A 23,769-nucleotide genomic window follows, 5' to 3' on the forward strand; every position below is an offset into this window, starting at 1 on the left:
ATACTGTGCATTGCGCTGCAGCACTTTTATTTCAGCCTTGACTGCGTGGAAGTTGATTTTCAAATATGAAAAAGTACCTCTGATATACCGATTCCCCAGAAAAATTGATATACTGATGAACCAGGAAAATAAATCAGTAGAATGAAATAAAGTTACTGTCCTAGCACGTTCGGCTCTGACAGCGCTGGCTGCCGGGTGCCGCACAGGAAAACCGTGCGCTGTCCTTTGCATTAGTGAATCCAGTGAACTCTCGAGTGGACTGCAAAACTCCTATGAAGCAAGGATTTCATTTTTCCTGACTGGGAGTATGGCTAGAAGAAGTAGGCGAAAGCGTGAAGAAGTCCTATCTATGTTGCATTCTATACCGGAAGGTGAATCGGAACGCTAAACAAAAGATCATTTCGGCTTTGACGAAGTCGAGGATTTTATTCCTCAAAACGTTTCTAGTGAGTCTGAAGATTCAGACAAAACGCGTGCGAAATATAAGCAGTAATTTACATTTACTTTCGCTTTCATGGGTAGTTACAAAAAAAGGTATTATATACGATTATTTATCGATTCGTTTATACTGACTCACATAAAGCGATGTACAATTGTGGAACCACGCAGGCAAAATTACGAAGATTTTACACTTTCCGATGTGGAGCTAGTTGCATGTATAGCCATATTTTATGCCTGAGGAATATCAGGTACAAATGATTACTCTATTGAGAGTATTTGGTCAAACGACTGGGGAATACCATTTTCTACAACGAACGACTAGGTTTGTTAACATTTTGCAATGTCTAAGAGTTGATGAGAAATCTAATTGATTCCAGCGGCTCAAAACTGTCAAGTTTGCCCTCTTTTCAATAGTGTACGATAGATTCATAGAGAATTACATTGCTTGTTACAAACCTGGTCCGTACATTATAGTTGATGAACAACTTTTTCCCAGTGCAATTAGGTATATTTCACTCTGTACATTCCTTCTAATCCGGACAAATACGGCCATAAATATTGGCTACCTGTTGACAAGTAAAGCAAATATCTTGCAAATGCCTTCCCTTATGTTGGAAAAGGTAATTCACTTCATGCAGATTACCGTTTAGCAGTACTGAAACTAATGCAACCATTTCTGAAAAAGAGCGAAATGTTACTGTATATAATTACTTTACCTCAGTCAAACTCGCTGAACAGCAAAAAATCCAGGGTACTAGCATTGTGGGAAAGGTAAATAAAAGAGAATAGAATAACCAAAAGAGATGAAATCACAAATATACCACAAGAACGTCTACTCAGTGATAGCCTATCTACTCGTTGGAAAATACTCCCGACTTAGCAGGTATTCATGGATAGTGTACAATGAGACTACCCAAAACATTTCACGCGAGACGTTTTAGAAAAAGCTCGTTACAGAGTTGGCTGATCCTCATGTTTGATGTAGATAAAAGCGTTGCGTGTCCAATGCCGCAGAATCTTCTGACGGGTTTCTGCAAAAAAATTATTTCCAGGCAAAACCAAAGTGCAAAAATAATCTATCAGTTGGGAATTGTAAGACCTGCCAAAAGTCTTTGTGTGGGCAATGAAAATTAACGACAATGCTTGAACTCTAAAGCACCTTAGGCAAATGCGTGGCGTATCAACTGCATTTTTTTGCTTTAGTTAATTATCTTCCCAACTACCATGTAGCCGAAGTAATATTTTTGATCATTCAAACAATATGATAAAATGTGTTGAGAAGTGTACGTTTGCTGTTTTATCCAATTCCTCCATTATAATTCTATTAAAGCAACATAACATGTAAGAAAAAAGAATTTCAAAGCAACACTGTCGAATTTCGCATTTTAAAAAAATATATTTTTTTGTTAAAACGACGTCTGAAATATTGCAATTATTAACAAAAATGATAAACTAATGCAATCTATCAATAAAAACAGACATAAACAGCAAAAATAAACAATTATAAGGTAGGAGTCAAAATGACTCCATTCGGTAGTTCTAGGGGGGGTGTCAAGTACGGTATTCCTAGTGTTAAAATATTCTATTGACGAGATCTATGTTATATGGCCAGCTGAACAATAGATTTAATATTATTGTATTTGATTGTTTGAGGCGTAACTTGGTGAAAGCGATTCATAATTCAATTAAAAAAGAAGAACTTTTTGCTTTCACATTAATATTTATTCACGACCATGGTTTCAACGTTAGACGTCATCATCAACTCTACAGAGGTCCATCACATCCTTTTATACCAGGCTAGGAGGGTAAGGGAGGAAGGTAATTAGGTTGAACGGATTGGTCAACAGGGAAGAGGGAGGGGGAAAGTAAACTTGGTCATATGGTACGAAAGAAGTTAGGGGGAGGAGGCTCCCTTAGGGAGGGCATGGCAGGTGGAGGGGGGATGGTTCAGGTGAGAGAGAGGCCGAAGAGTTCTTCATGTCATTAGCCATGTGAAAGCACAAAGTTCTTCTTTTTTAGTTTAGTTATTGTATTTTATGATAATAGGTGCATTATTGCTGAGGTTATCTCACAATAACCTCAGTTCATTAGGAGTTTTTCTGCTGTGCGGTTGACTAAGTTATTTTGCTATCTTTTTGAAAGAAAAATGTGGGTATACTATTAAAGATTTTCAATTAATTAATCTTTAATTGAGTATTTATATTTGATTTTCAGGCCCTTATTAAACGAAATACTGATCTTACACCTTCACCTCAAGAGCAGACGTCGATATCCAATCTAGTGACCAAGATACAGTCTGTGATGGACAATCTCATTGTGGCGTCTGGAAACTTTGATGCTTGTGTAAGTTTTTGTTCTGCATTGATTGTACTCTTAATTTCAACAATTTCTGGTAATTTCTTCCTCAGTTTAAATGACTTTAATTTTCAAAATGGTCTTCATCTTTTGTGAAAGTGATGTATTATCTGCATTACAGTGATGATTATTTAATTGAAAATTGATTGAGTGTATTAGTATAATTGTTTACTTTTTGCCATAGCAATTGGAGGAGGTGAGGCAGGTGGGGTCTTACAAGAAAGGCACGATGGTCGCGGGACATAATGTTGCCGACATTGTTGTTATTTTGAAAACACTTCCAACTAGAGAGGCTGTTGATGCCCTGGCAGCAATTGTCCATAACACATTACTGGAGCAACATCCTGGTGAACGTATGTACTGATTACCATTTAAATTCATCTTTGCAAAGTTAATGTGGACTTTCTTTTCCCTTTATATTGTGAGTGACACCATACTGGTTATACGATTATTGGTCATGCTTTTTTAACTCGCTTGCTCCATTTATTGAATAAAAATGGAGGAGAGCTTTATACTCGCAGGGCATCAGGAGAAAATCTGTTGTTTATCAATTCATGCCTCCCCTCCACTGTTGATCCATTTTACACAACTATTTCCTGTGTCTATTGTGTAGATAAATGCACCTTGCAAAATTCCCTTGAGTATTGCCATGTTATTGTTTCTATATTCCCTTAACTTTCAAGTTGTATTTGATCATGTGGATTTAGTATAATACCTATATCATATTAATTATAATATATTTTCAAAATTGTACTGAGCATGTTGCTAAAGCATGGAGTCCAAACTTGAAAGCTAGACAATACTGCTAACAGGATGTCTTCTGGATAGGTTTTTGTATCTTCCTGTGCAGTTTTCTGACCCAAATAATTTAATAGTTAAATATGACAGTAGTTGTTAAGTTTATTGTGTGAAAAAAATGAATGGAGAATAACCTAGTAACAGTTTTTTTATAATTATTAAAAAACCTTTGGTAAAGAACCTCTACAATTACATAACTTTCCTTTAATAAAGTCCACGTGTGGGATCCACTCGCAAGTTTGCCCTCTTTCCAACAATATTTTGCTTTTATAATTGTACCTCATGTTTATATGCAATTTCACTTCCAAATACCACATTATGCTCAATGTTTCTTAATTTCTACTTACCGCCTTGTTTTTTTTTATGTTAATGGGTATTGTCACAAGATGTGGTGATTATCACTGTATCAAATATGTGAAGGGGCTGAGGTAGTGTTCCGATGTATTTATTTATTTATTTGCCCAGAGATTGATTACAGCATTGTGCATCAATGTAAGGCACGTCAATGAATTACACAAAGTGCATGTACAAGATAATATAAAATACATGGTACATACATGGTAAAATACATATTAAAAAATGGTATTCAGTGGAACCTCGTTATAGCGAGTACGGGCTATAGCGACACCCCCGCTATTACGAGAGATAGCCGATGCACCGTCAATTGACCCTATAATAAGTGTGTTAAAAAATTCGTTTTTACGAGACCCTTTCGGTGTCGGCTCTCGACATAGCGAGGGTTTCGACGCCGTAGGACTTTCATCAAGACTCCTTAACCTCTGTAATTGCTAGCGATCTGTTAGAAATGAAGTTAATGGAGTGCTCAGTCTCAAATTTATGTGGTAAACTGTCGTTCGATAAATATAATGATTACGAAACAATGCTTTGCATGATTTTTATTCAGTGCGGCGCTTATAAATTGTTTGAATAGTTAGTCGTTATTTGAGTAAGGAAATTTAGTGATGCAAAAAAACATCGCCTTTCGTCTGGATTTATGCTTACGTTTATTGGATAGATGTTTATCTGTCGCCGCACCACTCCTGTTCCTGTACATCTGTTCGCAACAGGTATATTGGCTATTATTTGCTCCACCTCCGGTAAAGCGACAATTCGCTATAGCGAGTGTTTATTAGTGCACCGTGGGGTGTCGTTATATTGAGGTAACACTGTATATAACTAAAATTAATCACTCATTCCACTCCTTTAAAAATTTGAATCAAAAAATTCTTTTAAAGAGTAAAACATTTTGGAGCGGAAAAAGTTCAATGCCTTTTTCCTAAATACTGCGGTACCTATCTTAAATAGTATCTATTTATTCATTCTTAAACTCACAAAAATTATAATTTAAGGCCTGAGGGGGTGTTATTCAAAGATTCAAGCATAGACCTTGTAGTTTGTTAAAATTTAAATAAATTTTGTCTATGCAGACTCAGAAACAGGATTGTGATTTTTTCCAAAGATGATTTAATAAAGATGCTTGCTGTAAGAATATTCCCTACAATATTGATTGGGTAACCATTTTTGTAGCCTGCAATCAATACATAACAATTTTTTTTCAACTCTCTTGTCTTTGAGATAGAAATTTCTGACCAAGATGTGTGATTAGATGGATATTTTTTCACTTGGGAATTGCCACAAGTCGCCACAGGGGAAGATGACAGCTTCAAAAGGGTGGGGTGAGACAGTATTAGGGCCAATAGCGGATCCCATTTGCCCCCTTATCTCCCTCTCATATGGGTGCATGCATTTCTCTCTTTAATGAGTTGCTGACAGTGCGTACCTGTGGTTAGACGATGCTGACCCCCCACCCTTCCCCCACTATGTTTGCTGTCATCAGACTTCTCCAACCATGACAACTGTACGTGAACTCTCTGTTCATCTTGTTTTGATGCAACTCACAAAAGCACATGTGTACGTGCGTGTAATGAAACCTTGCAACAAAGTTGCAGTTTTTGTTTTTACATTAGAAATCATAGTATGGGGTTTTACTTTGATGGAGTTTTACATGCATGCTTTAGGTTATTTGATTCATTCATTGAATTCAGTTATACAGAAATGCTGATGTCTGCTTTTTTAGCTTTCTCAAAAATCACTCTTGCATTCCAGCAATCACCATGGCCACCAATGAGAGGGGATTTGAGATTGCGGAAAGTGCGACTGAAAATACTGGGGCTGGATGTCGAGTTCGTGTGCTGGTCACCACGGTGCATCATAACATGAGGAAATTGGATCCAGATCTTCATCTTGACCACAAAATCTTGCAGAGTCACTTAGCTGCCATCAGGCACAGGTGAGAGAAAACTTTGGGCAAATCATTCATTCATTGTTCTGATGCAGAGAGATTTGAGGAGCAAAATTTATGGAATACATATAAGGAAATGGGGCGTGATTGAAGCAAAAAAGCTACCACCAAACTGAGAGCATTACACACATTATTTGCAGCAGGCTAGGAGCCACTGGAGACTCAGGGGCAGTATGCCATTAGGAGAGTGTCCGAAAACCACGTCTCAGCATTCAAACTATGTAGTGTTATAGTCTGTCAGGCTCTATTCTTGAATCACTCCCCATGTGGGGTGATATAACCAGTGCTTTCAGCAAAAAATGCATTTAAACATTTACAGGTCAAATGTATTGGCTTCACAACGCTCTCAGAGGCTAGTCACAGTCCAGTGGTTACGGTATGCAAATGCCATAACGGTGACTGGGGATCGAGTCTTTACCTAAGCATTTTTTTCATAATTTCTTGTAACTTTTTCTTTTACGGAAGCCTGCCATTCACCATTATTTCACCATTTCATTATTCACCATTATTTCACAATTATCCGTGTACATTATAATTTTGTGTTTGGAATTTTTTTAATGCACATGTAGTGTCTGATGTTTTCCTATTTTTTTCACATGGTGGAATTATGTTATTTCTGTGTTGTGGCAAGAAGCATTTTCATGATACACATGCACTTGGTTTTCTTTTATGTTGCAAAATCATACTGTGGACTCTAAAAATTGAAACCAAGTTTAAGTTCCAATTGCTTCATTGGCTGAAATTTCAGCACTCCGCGGAGTAGAAAAAACTTAGCTAGGAAACTTCAGTGTATGCTTTACCCATAAGAATCAATAATTCTCTTGCTGGGATAGTAAAAGCAAGATTTACTAACAGTATAATTTTCAAGCACTTTGTTTGTCGGATGGGACGTTAAGCCGTGGTCCCCTTGGCGTCTTTCGTTAAGAGCAAGCTGATGCCGATGCCGGGTTTCTCTCCACCCTTCCTTCCCTACCCTTCCCTCATGGTGCAAATGACCTCGGCTGTCGGTCGCCTCCTCCAAATATTGTTATACTATTGTGAGGAAGTGCAAAATCCACCTCACTGTTAATGAAGCATTTGCAAATGAAGCGCAAGTTAGTATGAGATGATAAAGTGACCAAATTTGGGGGAAACTTATGTGAGGAATATTAAAATTCAGTTGGTTTACTCGAAGATTTAAACCTATTTTCATTTCCAAACTCAAGCGTAAAAGTTAAGATCCTAAACGTGTAAAGTAAAGATTTTATCGCATAAAAAAAATAATTTGACAGCTAATAAAAATATGTATGTCTAGCTAAAAAGCATTCCTTTGATTGTATGTACCCAGAAGAAACTTGGATAATTACAGCATTTTATAGCAGGAATTTGAAAATGCATTTGGATCCGATAATATCCAAAGACCTGGCTCTGAAAATCAAGAATCCGATCCGGATCAGAAAAAAATCCTGGATCCGTCCATCCCTAATACAGTGGAAGCCCCTTATAACGAGTACGGGATATAGCGACAAGCTCGAATTAGCGACAGCTACCCAAGGAACCATTTTAAACCCTATGATTTAAATGTAAAATAAATTCGTATTAGCGATAATGACTCGATTCCTCTCTTGCGCCATTCGTAATTACGACAGGTTGACTTTTTGACCACGTGCCACATCTCTGGAATTCAATGCTTTTAAAACGGCATTTTTTCCGCCAACGTCGACGTCTACATGTTCCGTATTCTCCTATTCTTCTTTCCTTAATAAATTTCTCGAGTACACATTTCATTGCTCATTTGTCATCTCCCTCCCGCGCCTCCGCAGTGAGGTTAAAAATTAGTCCGCCCGTCTGCTAGCACCAATTGTGTAAGTGGAGAGTGTTCAAAGAGTGAAATAGCGAGGCGATTTGGAATTAATACATCGACATTGTTCACTATTTTAAAGAAAACAGAACAAATTCGTTCGGCAGTGCTTAAAGAAGGGCGTCCAAGCACTCAAAAACACCTGCGGCCCGGAGAGCATCCGCAGCTAGAAACTGCTCTTTTCTCGTGGTTTTGCCAGCAAAGAGCCGCAAGGATTCCTATCACCGGCCCAATGATGAAGGCTAAAGCTGAGTATTTGTGTGAGAGGCTTGGTGAAGACAATTTTAAGTGCTCGGATGGATGGTTTGCGACTCGAACGGACCCCTGCAAAGGAGGGAAGAAAAGTAAAGACAGCGTAACTGTTCTTTTATGCGCCAATATGGATGGTTCAGATAAGTTAAAACCGTTCGTGGTGGGGAAATCCGCCCATCCCCGATGTTTTATGGGAGTTAAAACTCTCCCTTGCACTTACGAAGCAAATAAAAATGCTTGGATGACGGCTGCTATCTTCACGCAGTGGTTGCGAGCGTTTGAATCCAGGATTGGTGGAAGGAATAAAAAAGTACTATTATTCATTGGCAATTGCCCAGCCCACCCACCAATAGAACTAAGAAACGTTAAAATTGTGTTATTGCCGCCTAACACTACGAGCGTTCTTCAGATCCAGTCAGCATTCCTATCAAAAAGTGTGCGCTACTGCCGCTAGAGGTCTCTACGTCCGCTGATATTGCGTCTGATTGCGTGAATCTCTACGAAACATAAATATTGCTAACAGACAGACAAAGAGTGGTCTTAATTTATCATTTGTCCTTCTATTTATTTGAAACAGTTTTTCACCCTTTCCACCGGAGATAATTGATATGACTAATATGCTTTTAGATGCCGTAATGCTGTTCGGTTTCATGATTCTGATAGCATTTGAGTCGGCTGTTTTGAAACACGATAGTAAACCATTCATACAGGCAGACTTGAAGCATAAGAAGATTACTTCCACCTTCATTCCGCCGTTAACCTGAAAAAGATAGAATTGCAATGCTCATGTGGAACCCTAAAATTTTATCACGCTCCTTTCGTCACCCAATTGCAGCAGCCACCCATCATTTTCATTACTACTCGGAAAGATAGAAGGTATGAATTTTTGAACAGATTCCGAAGTTTTAGCATTTAATAGTCTGATGCATAGCCATAACTGGTAGTTATGACATGTATATTTGGAGCATCCAAGAAATAAGGATAATAACAGCTCATAATGCACAGTTCAGTACGAGTGAGTCTGAAGCTGGGACTTTTAAAATCGACTTCTTAATGCCTCGGCATATAGCATCCTGCATAATTACATATGATTTGATCATAGATTGCAAGTGAATATGATCATTAGTGAATTAAATGTTCAAAATAATGATTTAAAACGGCTATCATGCTGCAATTTTCGCCTCTCGGCAGAAACAGCCGTGGTGACGCCTGATGAGTGATTTTTTTGTGACGATGTAATTGCATTCTGTAACAACGACAACTCACTATAGCGACAGATTTCTCTGTTCCCAACAGCTGTCGTTATAAGGGGCTTCCACTGTATTAATGCTTCCTCGAGAAAATATGTTTTGATAGCATTCAAATAATGAAAATTTAATCTATCCCTCATTTAGTCGTTGGTTGGGTTGGAATAGGTCGAGGAATGAATGCTGCTCGAGAAAGGAAGACTCTCCACCTGCACACTCTTCCTACTGAATTATGACACCACTTCTCATGGGCTTGATTACTTCAATCGATCAACCGGCTGTGTTCCTCTCCCAATACTCATGATACTGATGGATGTGGTGCTGATACTGAGTCCCCCTTCAACCCATTTACCATGAGGTTCACCCCTTCCACTCTCCAAATATTTGCAACTGCATGAGTTTTTCCTCTCTTTGGCTATTTTTAATGTGTGTAGACTGGACTTTTTTTCTGCAGACTATCAACGTACATTGCAAAACAGCGGTGGTACACTCCGAGAGATGAGCGCCTATTTTTCTCAAAACAACAGGATGGACATTTTTATGTTTGAGGCTCTGTTGCATGGTTTTTCCTTTATGCTTGACTGTGTTAGTAGTGATAAGTGATAGTAAATGGTTGTCTTGCTGAAAGACAGAGGTTCTTAAATTGGAGGTCCTGCTGGAGGTGGTGTACCAAAGATTTTGAAATTGGTCCAATCTTTTTCATGGGATGTCTTCACATGATGTTTTCTCCAATTTCAGTCGCTGGTTTGAAGAGAATGGTAATCACTCCCCTATTAAGGTTCTTATCCGCCTTCTTCGTGATCTTCGTAACCGATTTGAGGGTCTGGAACCACTTTCACCATGGATGCTGGATCTCCTGGTATGAGACTCTTTAGTCACAGAGACCACTAATGATGGATTCATGTTTGAAATCTCGTCACTCATTGGCAGAATTTTGATGAATTTAGAATTAGCTTTAATGTATTGCCTGCCTTTTTCATGGGAGATTTTACTATGTGTAGAGTGCAAATATGTCTTGAATTAGTCATTCCATCGAATTAGATCATGTGAACATTTTACTCTACCACAGACAGGAACCACTGTTTCAGGAGCCCCTTCACCGGAAACTAAGTGGGATGGGCCTCTAATGTTCAAAGATGTTCAAATGGTTGATTCCATGAAGTTAAATTATTCAGTCCCATATTCAGTGCTGAGTGGAGCCAATTGTAAAATTTGATGAGATACTGTAGGTAGCCTGCATTTTGAGTTATAAGAATAAGAGGTTACAGTAAAGAGATGCCTCTTTTTTAATTTGGAATATTTTTTTATCAGTAGGCGAGTTCATACTCTTCATTCAGTAATGTGTGATTAAATAAATTATGTTACACCTCCATTTGGTGTACTTTGAACTGCAATTACCATTCAATAAAATGTTTTTCATACCACCCACTAGGCCCACAACGCAATAATGAACAATCCAAGTCGTCAGGCATTGCCCATCAACCAAGCCTTCCGCAGGGTCCTCCAACTTCTTGCTGCTGGTCTATTCCTTCCAGGATCTGCTGGTGAGTCTCTTGTAATCTTTTACCTTGTGAACAGACAATTGCAGATTTCAAATCAGCTGCCAAGTTAATTCACGCTCTCTTCTTTATATGCTTCAAATACTAAGTACTGCCAGCCAGAGAATGTTTTTCCATTTATGCTAGTGAAAATTTTTTTTGCCACAAATAAGTCACGTTTATGCAGATTGTAACTAATGGTAGTACTGTGGTATATCTGAGTACTGTGGTTTGTTCATTCAGGAAATAACCTTTAGAGTTTCTCACCTTTTGAAGAGGGTATGATAATGAATGTCTGGGAATATTATATCTGTTGGTGTGAATTTGACAAAGAGAGATTTTATTTTTGGTGTGCAGGCATTAGCGACCCGTGTGAAGGTGGCAACATCCGAGTGCACACTGCGATGACGCTGGAGCAGCAGGACATGGTGTGCTTGACGGCGCAGACGCTCCTCAGGGTGCTGGCGCATGGCGGTCACAGACACCTTCTGGGAATGGCGGAGGGTGGGCCGGCTGGTGGAGATCCTGCAAGTAAGTCACTTCACGACCTCATTCTTCCTCAGATTAGACTATTGCTCCCAATTGGATAGGGAACCTTAGAAGTACTGTATTGATATTGAGACTCATATGTGGACAGAGAATTTTATTTTCTTTTTAGTCGGTGAGACAATGTCGTTTTTAAAATTTTTATTTTTTAATGTTATTTTCTTCTTTTTAGTTTTAAATGATTTAAATCTACCAATATTACAATGAAATAGTTTGAATTGAATCAATGTACGCATTTTTATTTTTTATTATGAACGCATTTTTTCGATGAATTTTTTTATTTTAACTTAGGAAATTTAAGACACTCACCTTACGTACGTGTCTTATAAAGCAGTTATTAATGCCAAACCCGTTCTTGGAGCAAGTTAACGCCACACTAGACCGATACTTGATCGACGCTGAAAATCTCGTGGAAATAGCCCCTACAGATCAGCTTTAATATGTCATATACTAGTGGCACGCTAGTTATTACTCAGGTCGGGGAAGTGCACCGCGTAAACGTACCATGGCAAATACACATTCGGGTTCTCTCTCTTTTGAGGGTTCTCTCTCTCAGGTTCACAATCTCTTGAGTTAAGCACCTTCTGATATATGACAGTTTTTGTTTTTTTATCAGGCATAAGATAAAGTGGATGAATCGAAATGAATCTAGTAAAGAAAAGAAAGAGATTAAGCATACGGTTTACCTACTCGTGAATATACTACGCATAAAATGATGGGTTTTTATGAGTGTAAGACGGCAAACACTGAAAGACTGAGACCTTGTGATTTGTTAATCTTCATCGGGATTGCAGCACGAAGCGGAATTCATTAATGCTCAAAAGGGCATATAAGTTGATGTGCAAAGATATTCGGCCTCCAATGTTAATGCACAAAAATAAAGAAAAGGGCATAGCAAGGATAGATTGTAATACAACGGAACATGAAACAATATACAGGTCAACAAACATTTTAGTTAGTGGAAATGTAAGCAACAAATTTTATTTAATCACGTCTTTCTAAGAAATACAACCATTTCAAAAGAAAGTTACTACGGATGATGATGCAAAATACTAAACGCGAACGATTCAACTAATAAATTTAAATTCATTGAAAATAACTGAACCCAAAACATTCTGTACACTATTATGTTTCCGCTTCGAGTTGTCAAGAATTAAGAGTTAACTACAGTGGAACCTCGTTAAAGCGAGTACGGTCTATAGCGAGCCCCCCCGCTATTACGAGAGATAGCCGATGCACCGTCAATTGACCCTATAATAAGCATGTTAAAATATCCGTTTTAACGAGGCCCTTTTGGTATTGGCTCTCGCCATAGCGAGGGTTTCCATCGCCGGAATATCTTCACCAAGAGTCCCTAATCTCTGTCATTTCTGGCGATCTGTTAGAAATGAAGTTAACATGGAGTGCTCAGTCTCAAATTCATGTAGTAAACTGTCGTTCGATAAATAAGTAGTTAATTTTGGTGAAAATATTGTTGCATTAGCATTCGCGAATGCTTGATCTTCTTTTGTTCCTCGGGCGGCAGAAAGCAGTCGGCAGCATACCCGCACGTCCGTGAGTTGCGTGAATAGAAAGCATTTGATGGCAGACTACATGGCCAAAAAAACACCAAACACGTCTAAGCGAGAAAATAAAAATAAAGGAGTAATATGAGAGTGTCCAAATTAATTTATCTTCCTATTCGCTCTTCACAATTAAAAAAAAACAAAAGCGCCCAAGGAATGCAGACTATGTTGAGTTATAAGGAGCTTTGTTCGGGTGGTTTTTCCCACTCCAATCTGCGGGAACTTCTGAGAAAGACGCTATGCCTAAGCCTAAAGCGGAGTATTTCAGGGATAGATTGCGAATTGAGAATTTCAAGAGTGCGGAACGTTGATTATACTAATGCAAAGCACCAAAGCGTTATCTCCCCTCATAATTGCTGGTGATCCATGCGGTGTAAACCCGAATTCGTGGAAGAAAGGACTCCGATCATAAGTATCTTAAGACGCATTCCCCGCGTGATATAACATAGACGTAACGGAACTTTTTTACATCCTACTCCCCGACAAAACCCTTGCAGTACGAGGTATTTATTGCAATGATGCCTCTGAAGGTAGGTAGTGCGCCTTAGCGATGATGTAGGATGTACGATGCAATGACTCTCAGCGTGAATTGTCCGGATGGACGTATTTATTCTCCGTTGCGGATTCACAGGGGTGAACTATTCGCGTCAGTGGTCGGAGTCGTACTGACGCTCTCTCCCGTCACGTGGGTAGCCGAGCATCCCCTGTAGGGGCTTTCTCTAACTCGATAGCAAGTCTTATCGACGTTGCTGCGTCGTTAGCTTATCGAAAATCTTCACTAACGACAATTGGTTTTCTCTACGCTCGCTTAACGATATTTTCTCGATAGCACTAACGAAAAATGCCGATAGCTTATCGGGGGACTTGGGAGCCCGTCTTAAGCTTATCGACGCCCGCTATAATGTTTTTAGGTATCGGTTGCTCAGTGCGTGGTAAAGTTATGATTCTGCTACCACAAAGGGATAAAGGTATTTTTACTTGAAAAATTATAGATACACTTTTGCAAAGGAGATGGAAAGCATTAAAACGTTTTGCAGCAATCAATGATTATAAAAAGTGGCAACAGAGACATTAGTTTTTGCTGGGGAGTAAACATGTTGTTTGAAGTAGATTTAAGAAAGTTATTTACCTTGTGAAAATAACATTTACACATTCCAATATAGTGCTCCGATTATTTTCAGTCGATAGTTTATTTAGGCTCGATTGATCGGTCTTAACTTTTTAGGTAGGGATCTAATCACATCTTGAGGAGAGCGCAAATGTAATTAAGCATCTAGTGCAGAGAAGACGACTTAGGAATGTTCAGAATCCTAATTTTCGCCAGATTTTTAATTCAAAACAACCTTTTGAATAACCCCCGATGTGGCCGTAACACTGACGTGTTTTTTGACGCCTTTTTTTGGCTGGCTAAAGCCACCGTTCACGAAAATAATTACGGTTTCCCTCATTTACTCAGAACTCATTAGTCGTCACTTTTAACTTTTGCAATGCTGTTAAACTAAGTCCCAACGAAAAATATGCCTGTGTTTTGATGGGTACATGCATACACTTATTTTAGTATCATTTTCAGCTGCTGATTGCAGTGATTTCCTATGCCTTATTGTGGCTACCAACGATAAACATTTGCTACGCTTTGCTTTTGTGTGAATTTAATCAGTGATTCGATGCCTCAACATGGTGGGCGACTATGAAAATATTCATATTACTTCCTTAAATGCACATTTTTTTCTATGTTTACTTTATTGTGCTTATCTTTGCTTTGCGTAGAATATAATTATAAGTAATAACAACACCAACAACATTAACACTTCCGTAATCTTTACTCAAGACATTGACACTAAAAAGCGTTAAGTATGTGACACGAGCTTACAATCACAACACTCACGTTGATTCCTTCCATGACATCCGCGTAATCTCGGTATTTGTTATCAACGAATTGATTTAAAGCATCTCAAAATATGATGAAAGCGTCAATAAGTTTTTCTAATTGAATAACTACCGCTGTGGAAGTTGTGGACTTAAAGCGGAAATAAGGCAAACGATGTAAACAAGCCGTGGCTGAAGATGCACTCCGAAATTTACATTGTTACAATACTAATAAAAATAATTTTGTTACTACTAAAATCACGAGAGTGAAATTATTATAGGCGTAGGTGAACGAGTAAGTAGCAGAGAAAGTCCTCTTCAAGATAATTATACTTGAACATTACGATACATAGTGCACCAAAAGTAGCCGATATTCTTCAATAGACGACTGTTGAATCCTTGAATATACACGCTTATTTACACTAGTTTCCCCCATATTTTATTTTTTTCTTCATGGAAATATATTACGACACATTATAAAAACAGTACATGAATCCACTACTAAAATGATACTCATCAGTTTTCTCCATCATTTATTATTCTTTTCCAAATCGACCGGTGCGTTCTTTAGCAGATTCTTGTTTATTTATGGTGACTATTTATCGTTTATTAGTTACCGTGGTTACCGTAGTTAGGCAATGCTACCGAACGAATAAATCTAGGCATGTGATTGGTCGAAAATTCTAGCCTCACTCGCAGGCGCCGACGGTGTATTGTTTGCTATCGACGAACCGTGGTCTTGTTTTGCAACGACGAGCTGTCGTTAAGGTGAGATACAGAAACACACTTTCGATAATAGGGTGTCGTTGCAAGAGAGGACTTTCGTTAACAACCCGTTAACAACAAAACGTTAACGAGTTAGAGAAAGCCCCTACTGGTGGCCGCTGGAAGAACTCACAGAACAACTGACTCTCGTTTGCAGTGCCGTGGTAAACTCGGTGTATTATTTCAAATACGTCGCGAGCGTAACACTCAAAAAGGAACTTTTTTAACAACGGCAATTTTAATCACATCATTTTTCAAGCTTAGCAAAATTTTTACTGTAGATAGTGAAAATATTACATTATCTGATAGAAAAAGCCTTCCAAGGCAGGAACGTTATACAACCTTCCACCATTTTCGACTGTAGAAACAAATGCAATACGTTATTTCACTTCACTGCCGCTTAACGTACAGCAACAATAAACATACACCAATGGAAACATTTGAGGCATTAAATAACCGCGATACAGTTTTGTCAGTTAATTTTTGAATTTTCAGTGGAAAATACCAAAACAATAGAATGATTACGTAAATGCGCTAATTAAGTGCATAGAAAAATGGCTTCGTCGGTTGTGCATTGGCATAATGATTGACAAAACAATGCTTTGCATGATTTTTATTCAGTGCGGCACTTATTAATTGTTTGAATAGTTAGTTGTTGTTTGAGTAAGGAAATTTAGTGACGGAAAAAATATCGCCTTTCGTATGGATTTATGCTTACGTTTATCGGATATAAATACAGTGGAACCTCGATTTATCGTTTTTCAAGGGGATGGATGAAAAAAACGATGAATGCGGGAAAACGGTAAATGCGGGAAAGTTTGTCCGGGTTGCCTATGTCCTAGGAAATGCTGGATTTTTTTTGCGAATTATGACATTCATTAATGGATTCCAAAAAAGATATTAGCTAATTACAGGAATATTATTCCTGTATCGAAACACTAAGGTCATATTGTTGATTCGAATTATATCTCTTTCAAATATCCTGAAGGAACACGCCTTGCTAAAAAAATGTTTCACTCCACTCAGAATTTTCACTGCTATTATGCATTTCTGTCCGATGTAAAAATTCTTATCCATCAAATGCCATTTCAAGTACACGTATTTACGAGAGAAATGTGCGTGTTATGCCTCAAACAACTGATTTCGCCGTCGCAGTGATTAGTTATGAGATGGATCAAGAAGGCCAAAAATAGTTTATTATTTGAAATGTTCCTTTCTAACAATTAAATTTTTAATGTGATTGAGGCAATGTGGCATTAATCGTCAGCGGCACGCCCACCTGATCCTCGGCTTCATCCCATTTCTCGTTTTCACCAGGGATCTCGCTCTACCCCCACCCCTGCCGTCATGTGCTAGTGGACATACCGGGGCGTTCTGCAATATTCGTGCATTTCTAGCCCAGATTCTTTTCTTCGTCTTCAATTATTTTCAGTCCATCTTTTAAAGTTCTCACTTGTGTCATCAGAAAGGCCATGGTCTGAAGACGAATAAGAATAAAACTAGAGATGTGCGAATAGTATCCGCGAATACTCGAATACCTCGAATACTAGAAAGTATTCGATATTCGAGGTTTCGAATAGTTATGCGAAAAGTACCGCTTCGAATACCTCGAATACTTTGAATTTCGCGTCATACACTGTCGCATGCACGTCGTTGGTAGTTGACTCGGAAAAATGTAGAGAACTGTAGTAATTAGTGCTCACAGCGCCGTTTTACGCAAGTTGACGAATTACATCAAATTTGTGGATTTTAGCGGTGAAAAGAGTTCGACGAGGGGAACCGAAAATGGTCGGGTGAAAAAATCCGAAAATCCCCGATTCCCCCCACCAGGAGAACCTCAGTGCCGTGGGATAGCAACCTTAGTGCATTTCCCACGATCTGCTATCCCCTTCCATTCAGCACTCGCCTCACCCACTGAAGCTTTCCTCTTCTACGAAATCAAACAAAAGGTCCCACCTCGCGCAGGGATCGCATTAAGAAGACCTTAGCTTCGAAAAAAATATCGAGTTACGAGAACAATAAAAACGTGTTTCACGCCCTCCCCCCTTTTCTCACCCACTGACCTTTTTCTGGCTACCTGCTTCGAAGTTCCCCATTTCTGGAGGTTAAGGCCCATATCGTCAGTCGCTCCTTCAGATCTCGTCTTCACTTAGGATTCCTTCGGCGGCCTCCTTCGCGAAGGACGCGATTACGTTCGAGAGACGATCCTCAGTGAAGCTCTTCTTTATCTTCCGACTTAAGCTGGTCTTTTGGATCATTTTCGTCGCTCATGGAATGTCCGGTTCTGAGATCCGTTCATCCAGTCAAACAAAGACAAAACATAACTCACCTAGCGTCACATGGGCCACAAAATATGCCGAAATGGAGCAAATGGGTAACGCGGAAAGAGTTTTTCTGTTTAATTTGGTAATCAAACATAGGGATATTCAAGAAAATAAGAAAACGGACGCAGTGACAGTTTGCATTGGAATCAGAAATTAAATTCACCGAAAATTCATAGATAATTCATACTTCAAATATACAACAGACCGAAGCGTGGGAAAAAAGCAACAAGTTTCCTCAGTTAGATGATTAGTAAATATCAACAATAGTCTTTAGTAGTCGAAACGTACACCTAAACAATTCAGCATTAACGTAAGCCAACATGATGATTAAATAATTCCTGGGGTGTAGGTAATATAATGCAAAAAGTTGTTTGCCAACGTGTTGTTTTATTTTAAAGCCATCATTCCCTTTCCGAATAAAATTCCACTGGATTTTGGCAATTCCTCAAGTATTGCCGAGATAAGTAATCGTACGCGGAAAAAAGGTTTAGTTAGAACTATCGAATTCTGATGACATTTATCAAACTTTTCGGTCGTCTTATGGCTCATTGAAAAATTTAGTAACAATTACCAAACCAGTTTGATAAATTATATCAAACTGGTTTGGTAATTGATACCGAAATGGCCACAGCAGTTCGATAAAAACTATCAAAATCAAAAGATAAGAAAACCGACGTAGCGTGCACAGTGCGCGTGAAAGATTTTCAATCAATAAAACACTATTCTGATTTAAAATCATAAAATTAATAGCTTAACGTAAGTTTATGCTAAAGAAATAAAAAAAAAAAGCTAAAAAAATTCACCATCAAGCAGAATTGAACGTGGACCCTCCACGTGGTAGCGACGGGCGCTAACCACTGGGCTAAATCGGTTACAGTGAAGATGTCTCACACAAAGGCAATTATATTTTATTAGTGTAAATAATCAACCTTTGCGTTGAAATGTGAATAAGATGTGACTAAACTTTCCCTTCCTAAGCTTAAGAGCTTTCTAAGCTTACTTGATGCACACATTTGCATTACGTAGTTACTCCATATCCATTTCTAGTGCAGATGCGCAAGAAAACTTTATTTGTAGGCTTTTTACATCGATGTAGAGATGATTTTAACGTGCTGGGTGATGGATTGAGTCTAATATGACGACTTTTATCACATGTCATTCAACATGATCGCGAATGATTATGCCTCAGGAATACCTCTAATTAAGGTTTTTATGTGTCGAAATACACAAACATCTCCTTACAGCTTTAATATCCATGATAATACGCTGTTCAATCATTGCCTTTGATGCACCGGCTTACGGATAACATTGCAATGTAAAGCAGAAATAAACAGAAAAATGAGCGTAAACAAAATGAAAACGTTATCGCCATCACAAATAATAAAAACAAAATCATTTCTACCGACCTATCTTTTATGTAAGGCCTGTTTAAAAATCTTTAAAGTGATGAAATGGTTGTGAAGCGAGGAGTCCTTCACCAGCAAAGTGCGCTGAGGAAGACCTTCGGACGTCTCTCGAACTGAAATCTATCCTTTAGGAGCCGAGGAAGATGAAGGATGGCTAAAGAAGCGACTGACGATACGGGCCTAACTGCTGCGTGAGTACCGTGGGATACTTACATTAGCGCATTTCCCAAGATCCGGTATCCCCCTCCATTCAGCACTAGCCCCCCTCTGAGGCTTTCCTCTTCTTCGAAATAAAAAAAGGTCACAGCTCGCGCAGGGATCATATTACGAAGACCTTAGCTTCGAAAAAATACCAAGTTACACGAGAACAATAGAAACTTGTTTGGGGCCCTCCCTTTTCTCCCTCACTGACCTTTTTTTTCCTACCAGCTTCGAAGTTCCCCATTTCTGTGGAGGTCAACCGCTGCATGAGTCATCTATTAGCACAAAAGGTGTCTAAGAATGACTTTCGTCAATTGATGTTACACCTTTATTGAATTGAAATATTAGTAATGTGCGCGTAATTTCAAAAAGAATATGACCAAACACGACGTATTTCTGAGTTTATTTAAGCATTTTACGCAAAGAAATAAATGTCAAAATACGACGGAGACTTAGCATTCTGGCGAAACTCGATATCCTCACAACTGATTGTGAGCTCCTCGGAAGTTGATGCCGTATTTTTTTTCGAAAACATACATCAAGTTACAATTTATGAATTATGCTATAAATCTCTATTGTCACAGTCGAAGGGATATTTTCTCAGGACATTTGGTTTCTCCCCGCTAGCAATTCGAATTCATCTGCTAATCTCGTGAGAACTTCCAAAGATGGACTGAAAATAATTGAAGAAATCCGGTGGAGAAGCGCGTGTATTTTGCAAAACGCCTCGGATTGTCCGCTAGCACTCGACAGTAGGAGTGAGGGTAAAGCGAGCTACCTGTTGAAAATAAGAAGTTGGATGAAGCCGAGTATCAGATCGGCATGCCGCAGAAATGGAGTTTGGTAGATAAGAATATATACATTAGACAGAAATCCATCGTAGCAGTGTAAAAGCCGAGATGGCATGCAATCATTTTTTCGTGAGGTGGTGTGTCCCCTTAGGATATTTGAATGATATGTTAGTTGAATCAACTATAAGCCCAAATTGTTTCCATAAAATTAAAATATTCCATTAATCAGCTAAATTCCGGTTTGAATCCTTTAAAGGAAATCTTAATTACTCGCCAAAATCCTGGGTTTCCTGCTGCATAGGCAACCTAGTCAAACATTCCCGCATTTATCGTTTTTTTCGCCCCCTCCCCCCCCCCCCCCTGAAAAACGATAGATCGGGGTTCCACTGTATACCTTTTTATTTATACGTTCATCAAGGGAAACAGAAACTTAGTAAGAAATAAGAAGCTTAAAGAAATAATATGCTTTGTGCAATTCTAGTATTCGAGGTATTCGAATATTCGAGCAATGATTTAATATTCGAATTCGAGAAATCTGCTATTCGACCCATCTCTAAATAAAACTAATAAAAATGAAACCGGACTCGATTAAACCCACACGGAAAACACTCGCTGGTTTTAAGTCAACCCACCCTGGAAAGTACGGAACCACTCTAACGAGGTGAAGTTCGGCACTAATGCTATCGCGTACGGCGTAAGCAGAGCTTACTGCAGAGGGTGAAGCATGACCATATGACTGCGCAATGAAATTTTTTATCCTATAGACAAGGCAACTTACCCACTCATTTCTAACAATAAGTAGAGTATCTCTAGATGAGCAGATGAATTCAGATTGCTAGTAGGGAGAAACAAAATATCCTGAGAAGACCGCTTCGTTAGCACCTCAGACAGGTGAGACGTGTAGCATAACTCGTAAATTGTAACCAGACGCCCTGTTTTCGAAAAGAATCCGCATCAACTGCCGTGAAGCTCACTATCAGCTGCGAGGATATCGATATTCGCCAGAAATCACCATCTTATTATTCCAACTATTTCCTTGCTTAAAATGGTTAAATAACGTTAGAAATACGTCGTGTTTGGTATCATCCTTTTTTGAATTACGTGCACATCACTAATAACTCAATCTAATAAAAGTATAATACCAATTGCCGAAATTCATTTTTACACACCTTTTGGGCTAAGAAGGAACATTAACGGAGTGTAACGCCCACTTTTGCTTCAAACTGTGCACATTTGTAGATTAATGCAAAAAAATGAAATGTGTGAAATTTCCCGTGCCCTCGTGACCTGTGAGTCGAGATATCTGCGATCAAAGATGCCCGATTCGTCAATTCACCGCCCGTCAGGGGGAAGGCATGCCGGCAATTGGCCCACTCCTCGCCGGGCCTCGACCCAGCCGCCCGGTGAGCGGCCAGCGATGCGATGCGAGCTATATTTCGTCTACGGCGGAGTCTCACGCCCCGGCGAATCGCTCTTTTGTTTTCTGTTAGTCTTTCTGTATTTCCGATTTTACCTGATTCTATGGAGCATCGGATTGATGGGAAAATTGCTCTGCATTTAGTTATAATATATAGTATGTAAGTCGTCTTCGCCGACGGTAAAGGGGTTCGGGGGAAGCAAAGCAGGGAACAAGTCCAAATTCTCTCACACAAGCAACTTCCTTTATTCAGTCCCAAGCCATACACCTTGTTTCGCTGCACAACACCAACTGCCAACCCTAGCAGCCACAAGCCCACGCCCTGGAGTCACCGAAGGGATCATTTGTCAGGCGACTCTTCCGATGACAGCAGGAACGTGCTTAATGGCTGGGGCTCAGAGGAAGTCCGTTCGAGGCGACCCTCGTCGTCTCGCACCTTATAATAATCTAAATGAAACTGCTCTTACATCCACATCCCCCCCAAAGTGAGTTGCTAACACTCCCGAAGCAATTAAACCAAAGAAATCAACCCATCCAGAATATAATAAGTACATGTCCCAAACCCAAAATAATCCAAATTAAAAGAAATTACAAAAATTAAAACAAATGAGAGACATAAACCAGACACAGCGATAGCTCTCGGGTTCTACGTTTCCTCCAGCCACCACCCTCTTCCATCATCACTGCCCAAATTACACCCCCTCCACCGACGGTCGAGCTGCCCGTGGACGAAGGAAATAAGGGGAGCGTCCCAACGGCGAAGGCTGTGGGGGCGGAGGGGACACTGAGGGGTCTCCCGCCGACTCAGGAAGGGGGGAGGGAGGAGGGTCAACACTTGGCTCCGACGATCTGAGGTAGTAGGGAGAACGTTCGGCCGGCAATGGATGCACTTGGGGGGGAGGGATGTAGGGAGGCTCCGTGCTGCACGATGATTCCTCCTCAGCTGTGTCCCACCCATCGTCGGACCCGACGGCCGGGGCGACCACGCCCACTCCCTCGCACTCCCATTCGGCCTCAGAAGTAACAGCGGCGTCTTCGGACGGCTGGGAGGGCGGTGATGCCCGCTCCTTCCTCGGCCTGCCTGGCCTGCGATCAGCTGTTCCTAAACTCGGAGGGGGAATGGGGCCAAAATAGGGTTTAATGCGATTCCTGTGTACCAATATGCTGCGGAATGGGAGCTCCAACATTAGGCTACATGTCGACACCACTTTTAATATGCGGTATGGCCCCTTCCATGGTTTATGAAATTTTTTCACTTGCCCTACCTTCATACAAGGATCACTTAAAAACACGTAATCTCCTTCCTTGTATTGCCAACGCTTACCCTTCCCCTTCACGGCCTCTCTCCGCTTCCTTTCTGCTATGCGATCATTATTCGCACACTTTTCCCACATTCCCTTTAATCTGTCCCTTAATCCAGACACCCCGGGGTGCTCTTTCTCTAATACGCCAACTCCGATGCATTGGAAAGGCGATATCATTTGACGTCCAAATACCAATTCATGAGGGGTGAAACCTGTGCTACGATGAAAACTACAGTTGTAGGCCGCGACGGCAAAGTCAATATGGCGCCCCCAATCGTTGTTTCTTAAATTGACATAATGACTGAGGATCTGCGCAATAGTTCTATGAACTCTCTCCACTCGCCCGTTGCATTCTGGGTGGAAGGGTGACGTCCTCAACTGATTTATTCGTAACAACTTACAGATCTGTCGAAAAAGTTCTGACATGAAATTAGTTCCCTGATCAGTAAGAAGTGTTTCCGGCACTCCGAACCTCAGTATCCATTGCTTCACTAGTGCCACTGAAACGGATTCAGATTTCTGATCTGTTAATGGTACCATCACTAAATACCTCGAGAAATGATCGAGTATCGACAAGATATACCTATAACCCTCCTCTGTCTTCGGAAGGGGACCCACAATGTCTATTGCAATAAACTCGAAAGGCCTATTCGCTGCTGGTAGTGCTTGTAATTGGGCCTTGCACCTACCATAAGGGCTCCTCTGACTACATGCAATGCAGCCCTTTACATGCTTCTTGACATCTCGCGAATAGGATGGCCACCAAAAGTCCCTTTTAACCCTACTTCCTGTTGCCTGTACACCTAAATGT

The 23,769-nt window shown here is 39.8% G+C and overlaps 1 protein-coding gene across 1 annotated transcript in view; it reads left to right on the forward strand.

The window, feature by feature from the left end:
- LOC124163439 (interleukin enhancer-binding factor 2 homolog) overlaps nt 1-23,769 on the forward strand; it is a 38,866-nt gene that overhangs the window by 2,137 nt on the left and 12,960 nt on the right. Inside the window, exons 3-8 of the mRNA XM_046540347.1 lie at nt 2,656-2,784; nt 2,981-3,149; nt 5,701-5,884; nt 9,974-10,094; nt 10,668-10,779; nt 11,131-11,304. Of these exons, the coding sequence (XP_046396303.1) occupies nt 2,656-2,784; nt 2,981-3,149; nt 5,701-5,884; nt 9,974-10,094; nt 10,668-10,779; nt 11,131-11,304 (889 nt within the window). The remainder of the gene's footprint in view (nt 1-2,655; nt 2,785-2,980; nt 3,150-5,700; nt 5,885-9,973; nt 10,095-10,667; nt 10,780-11,130; nt 11,305-23,769) is intronic.

The sequence above is a fragment of the Ischnura elegans genome, chromosome 8 (assembly GCF_921293095.1).
Source record: "Ischnura elegans chromosome 8, ioIscEleg1.1, whole genome shotgun sequence".
NCBI lineage: Eukaryota > Metazoa > Arthropoda > Insecta > Odonata > Coenagrionidae > Ischnura > Ischnura elegans.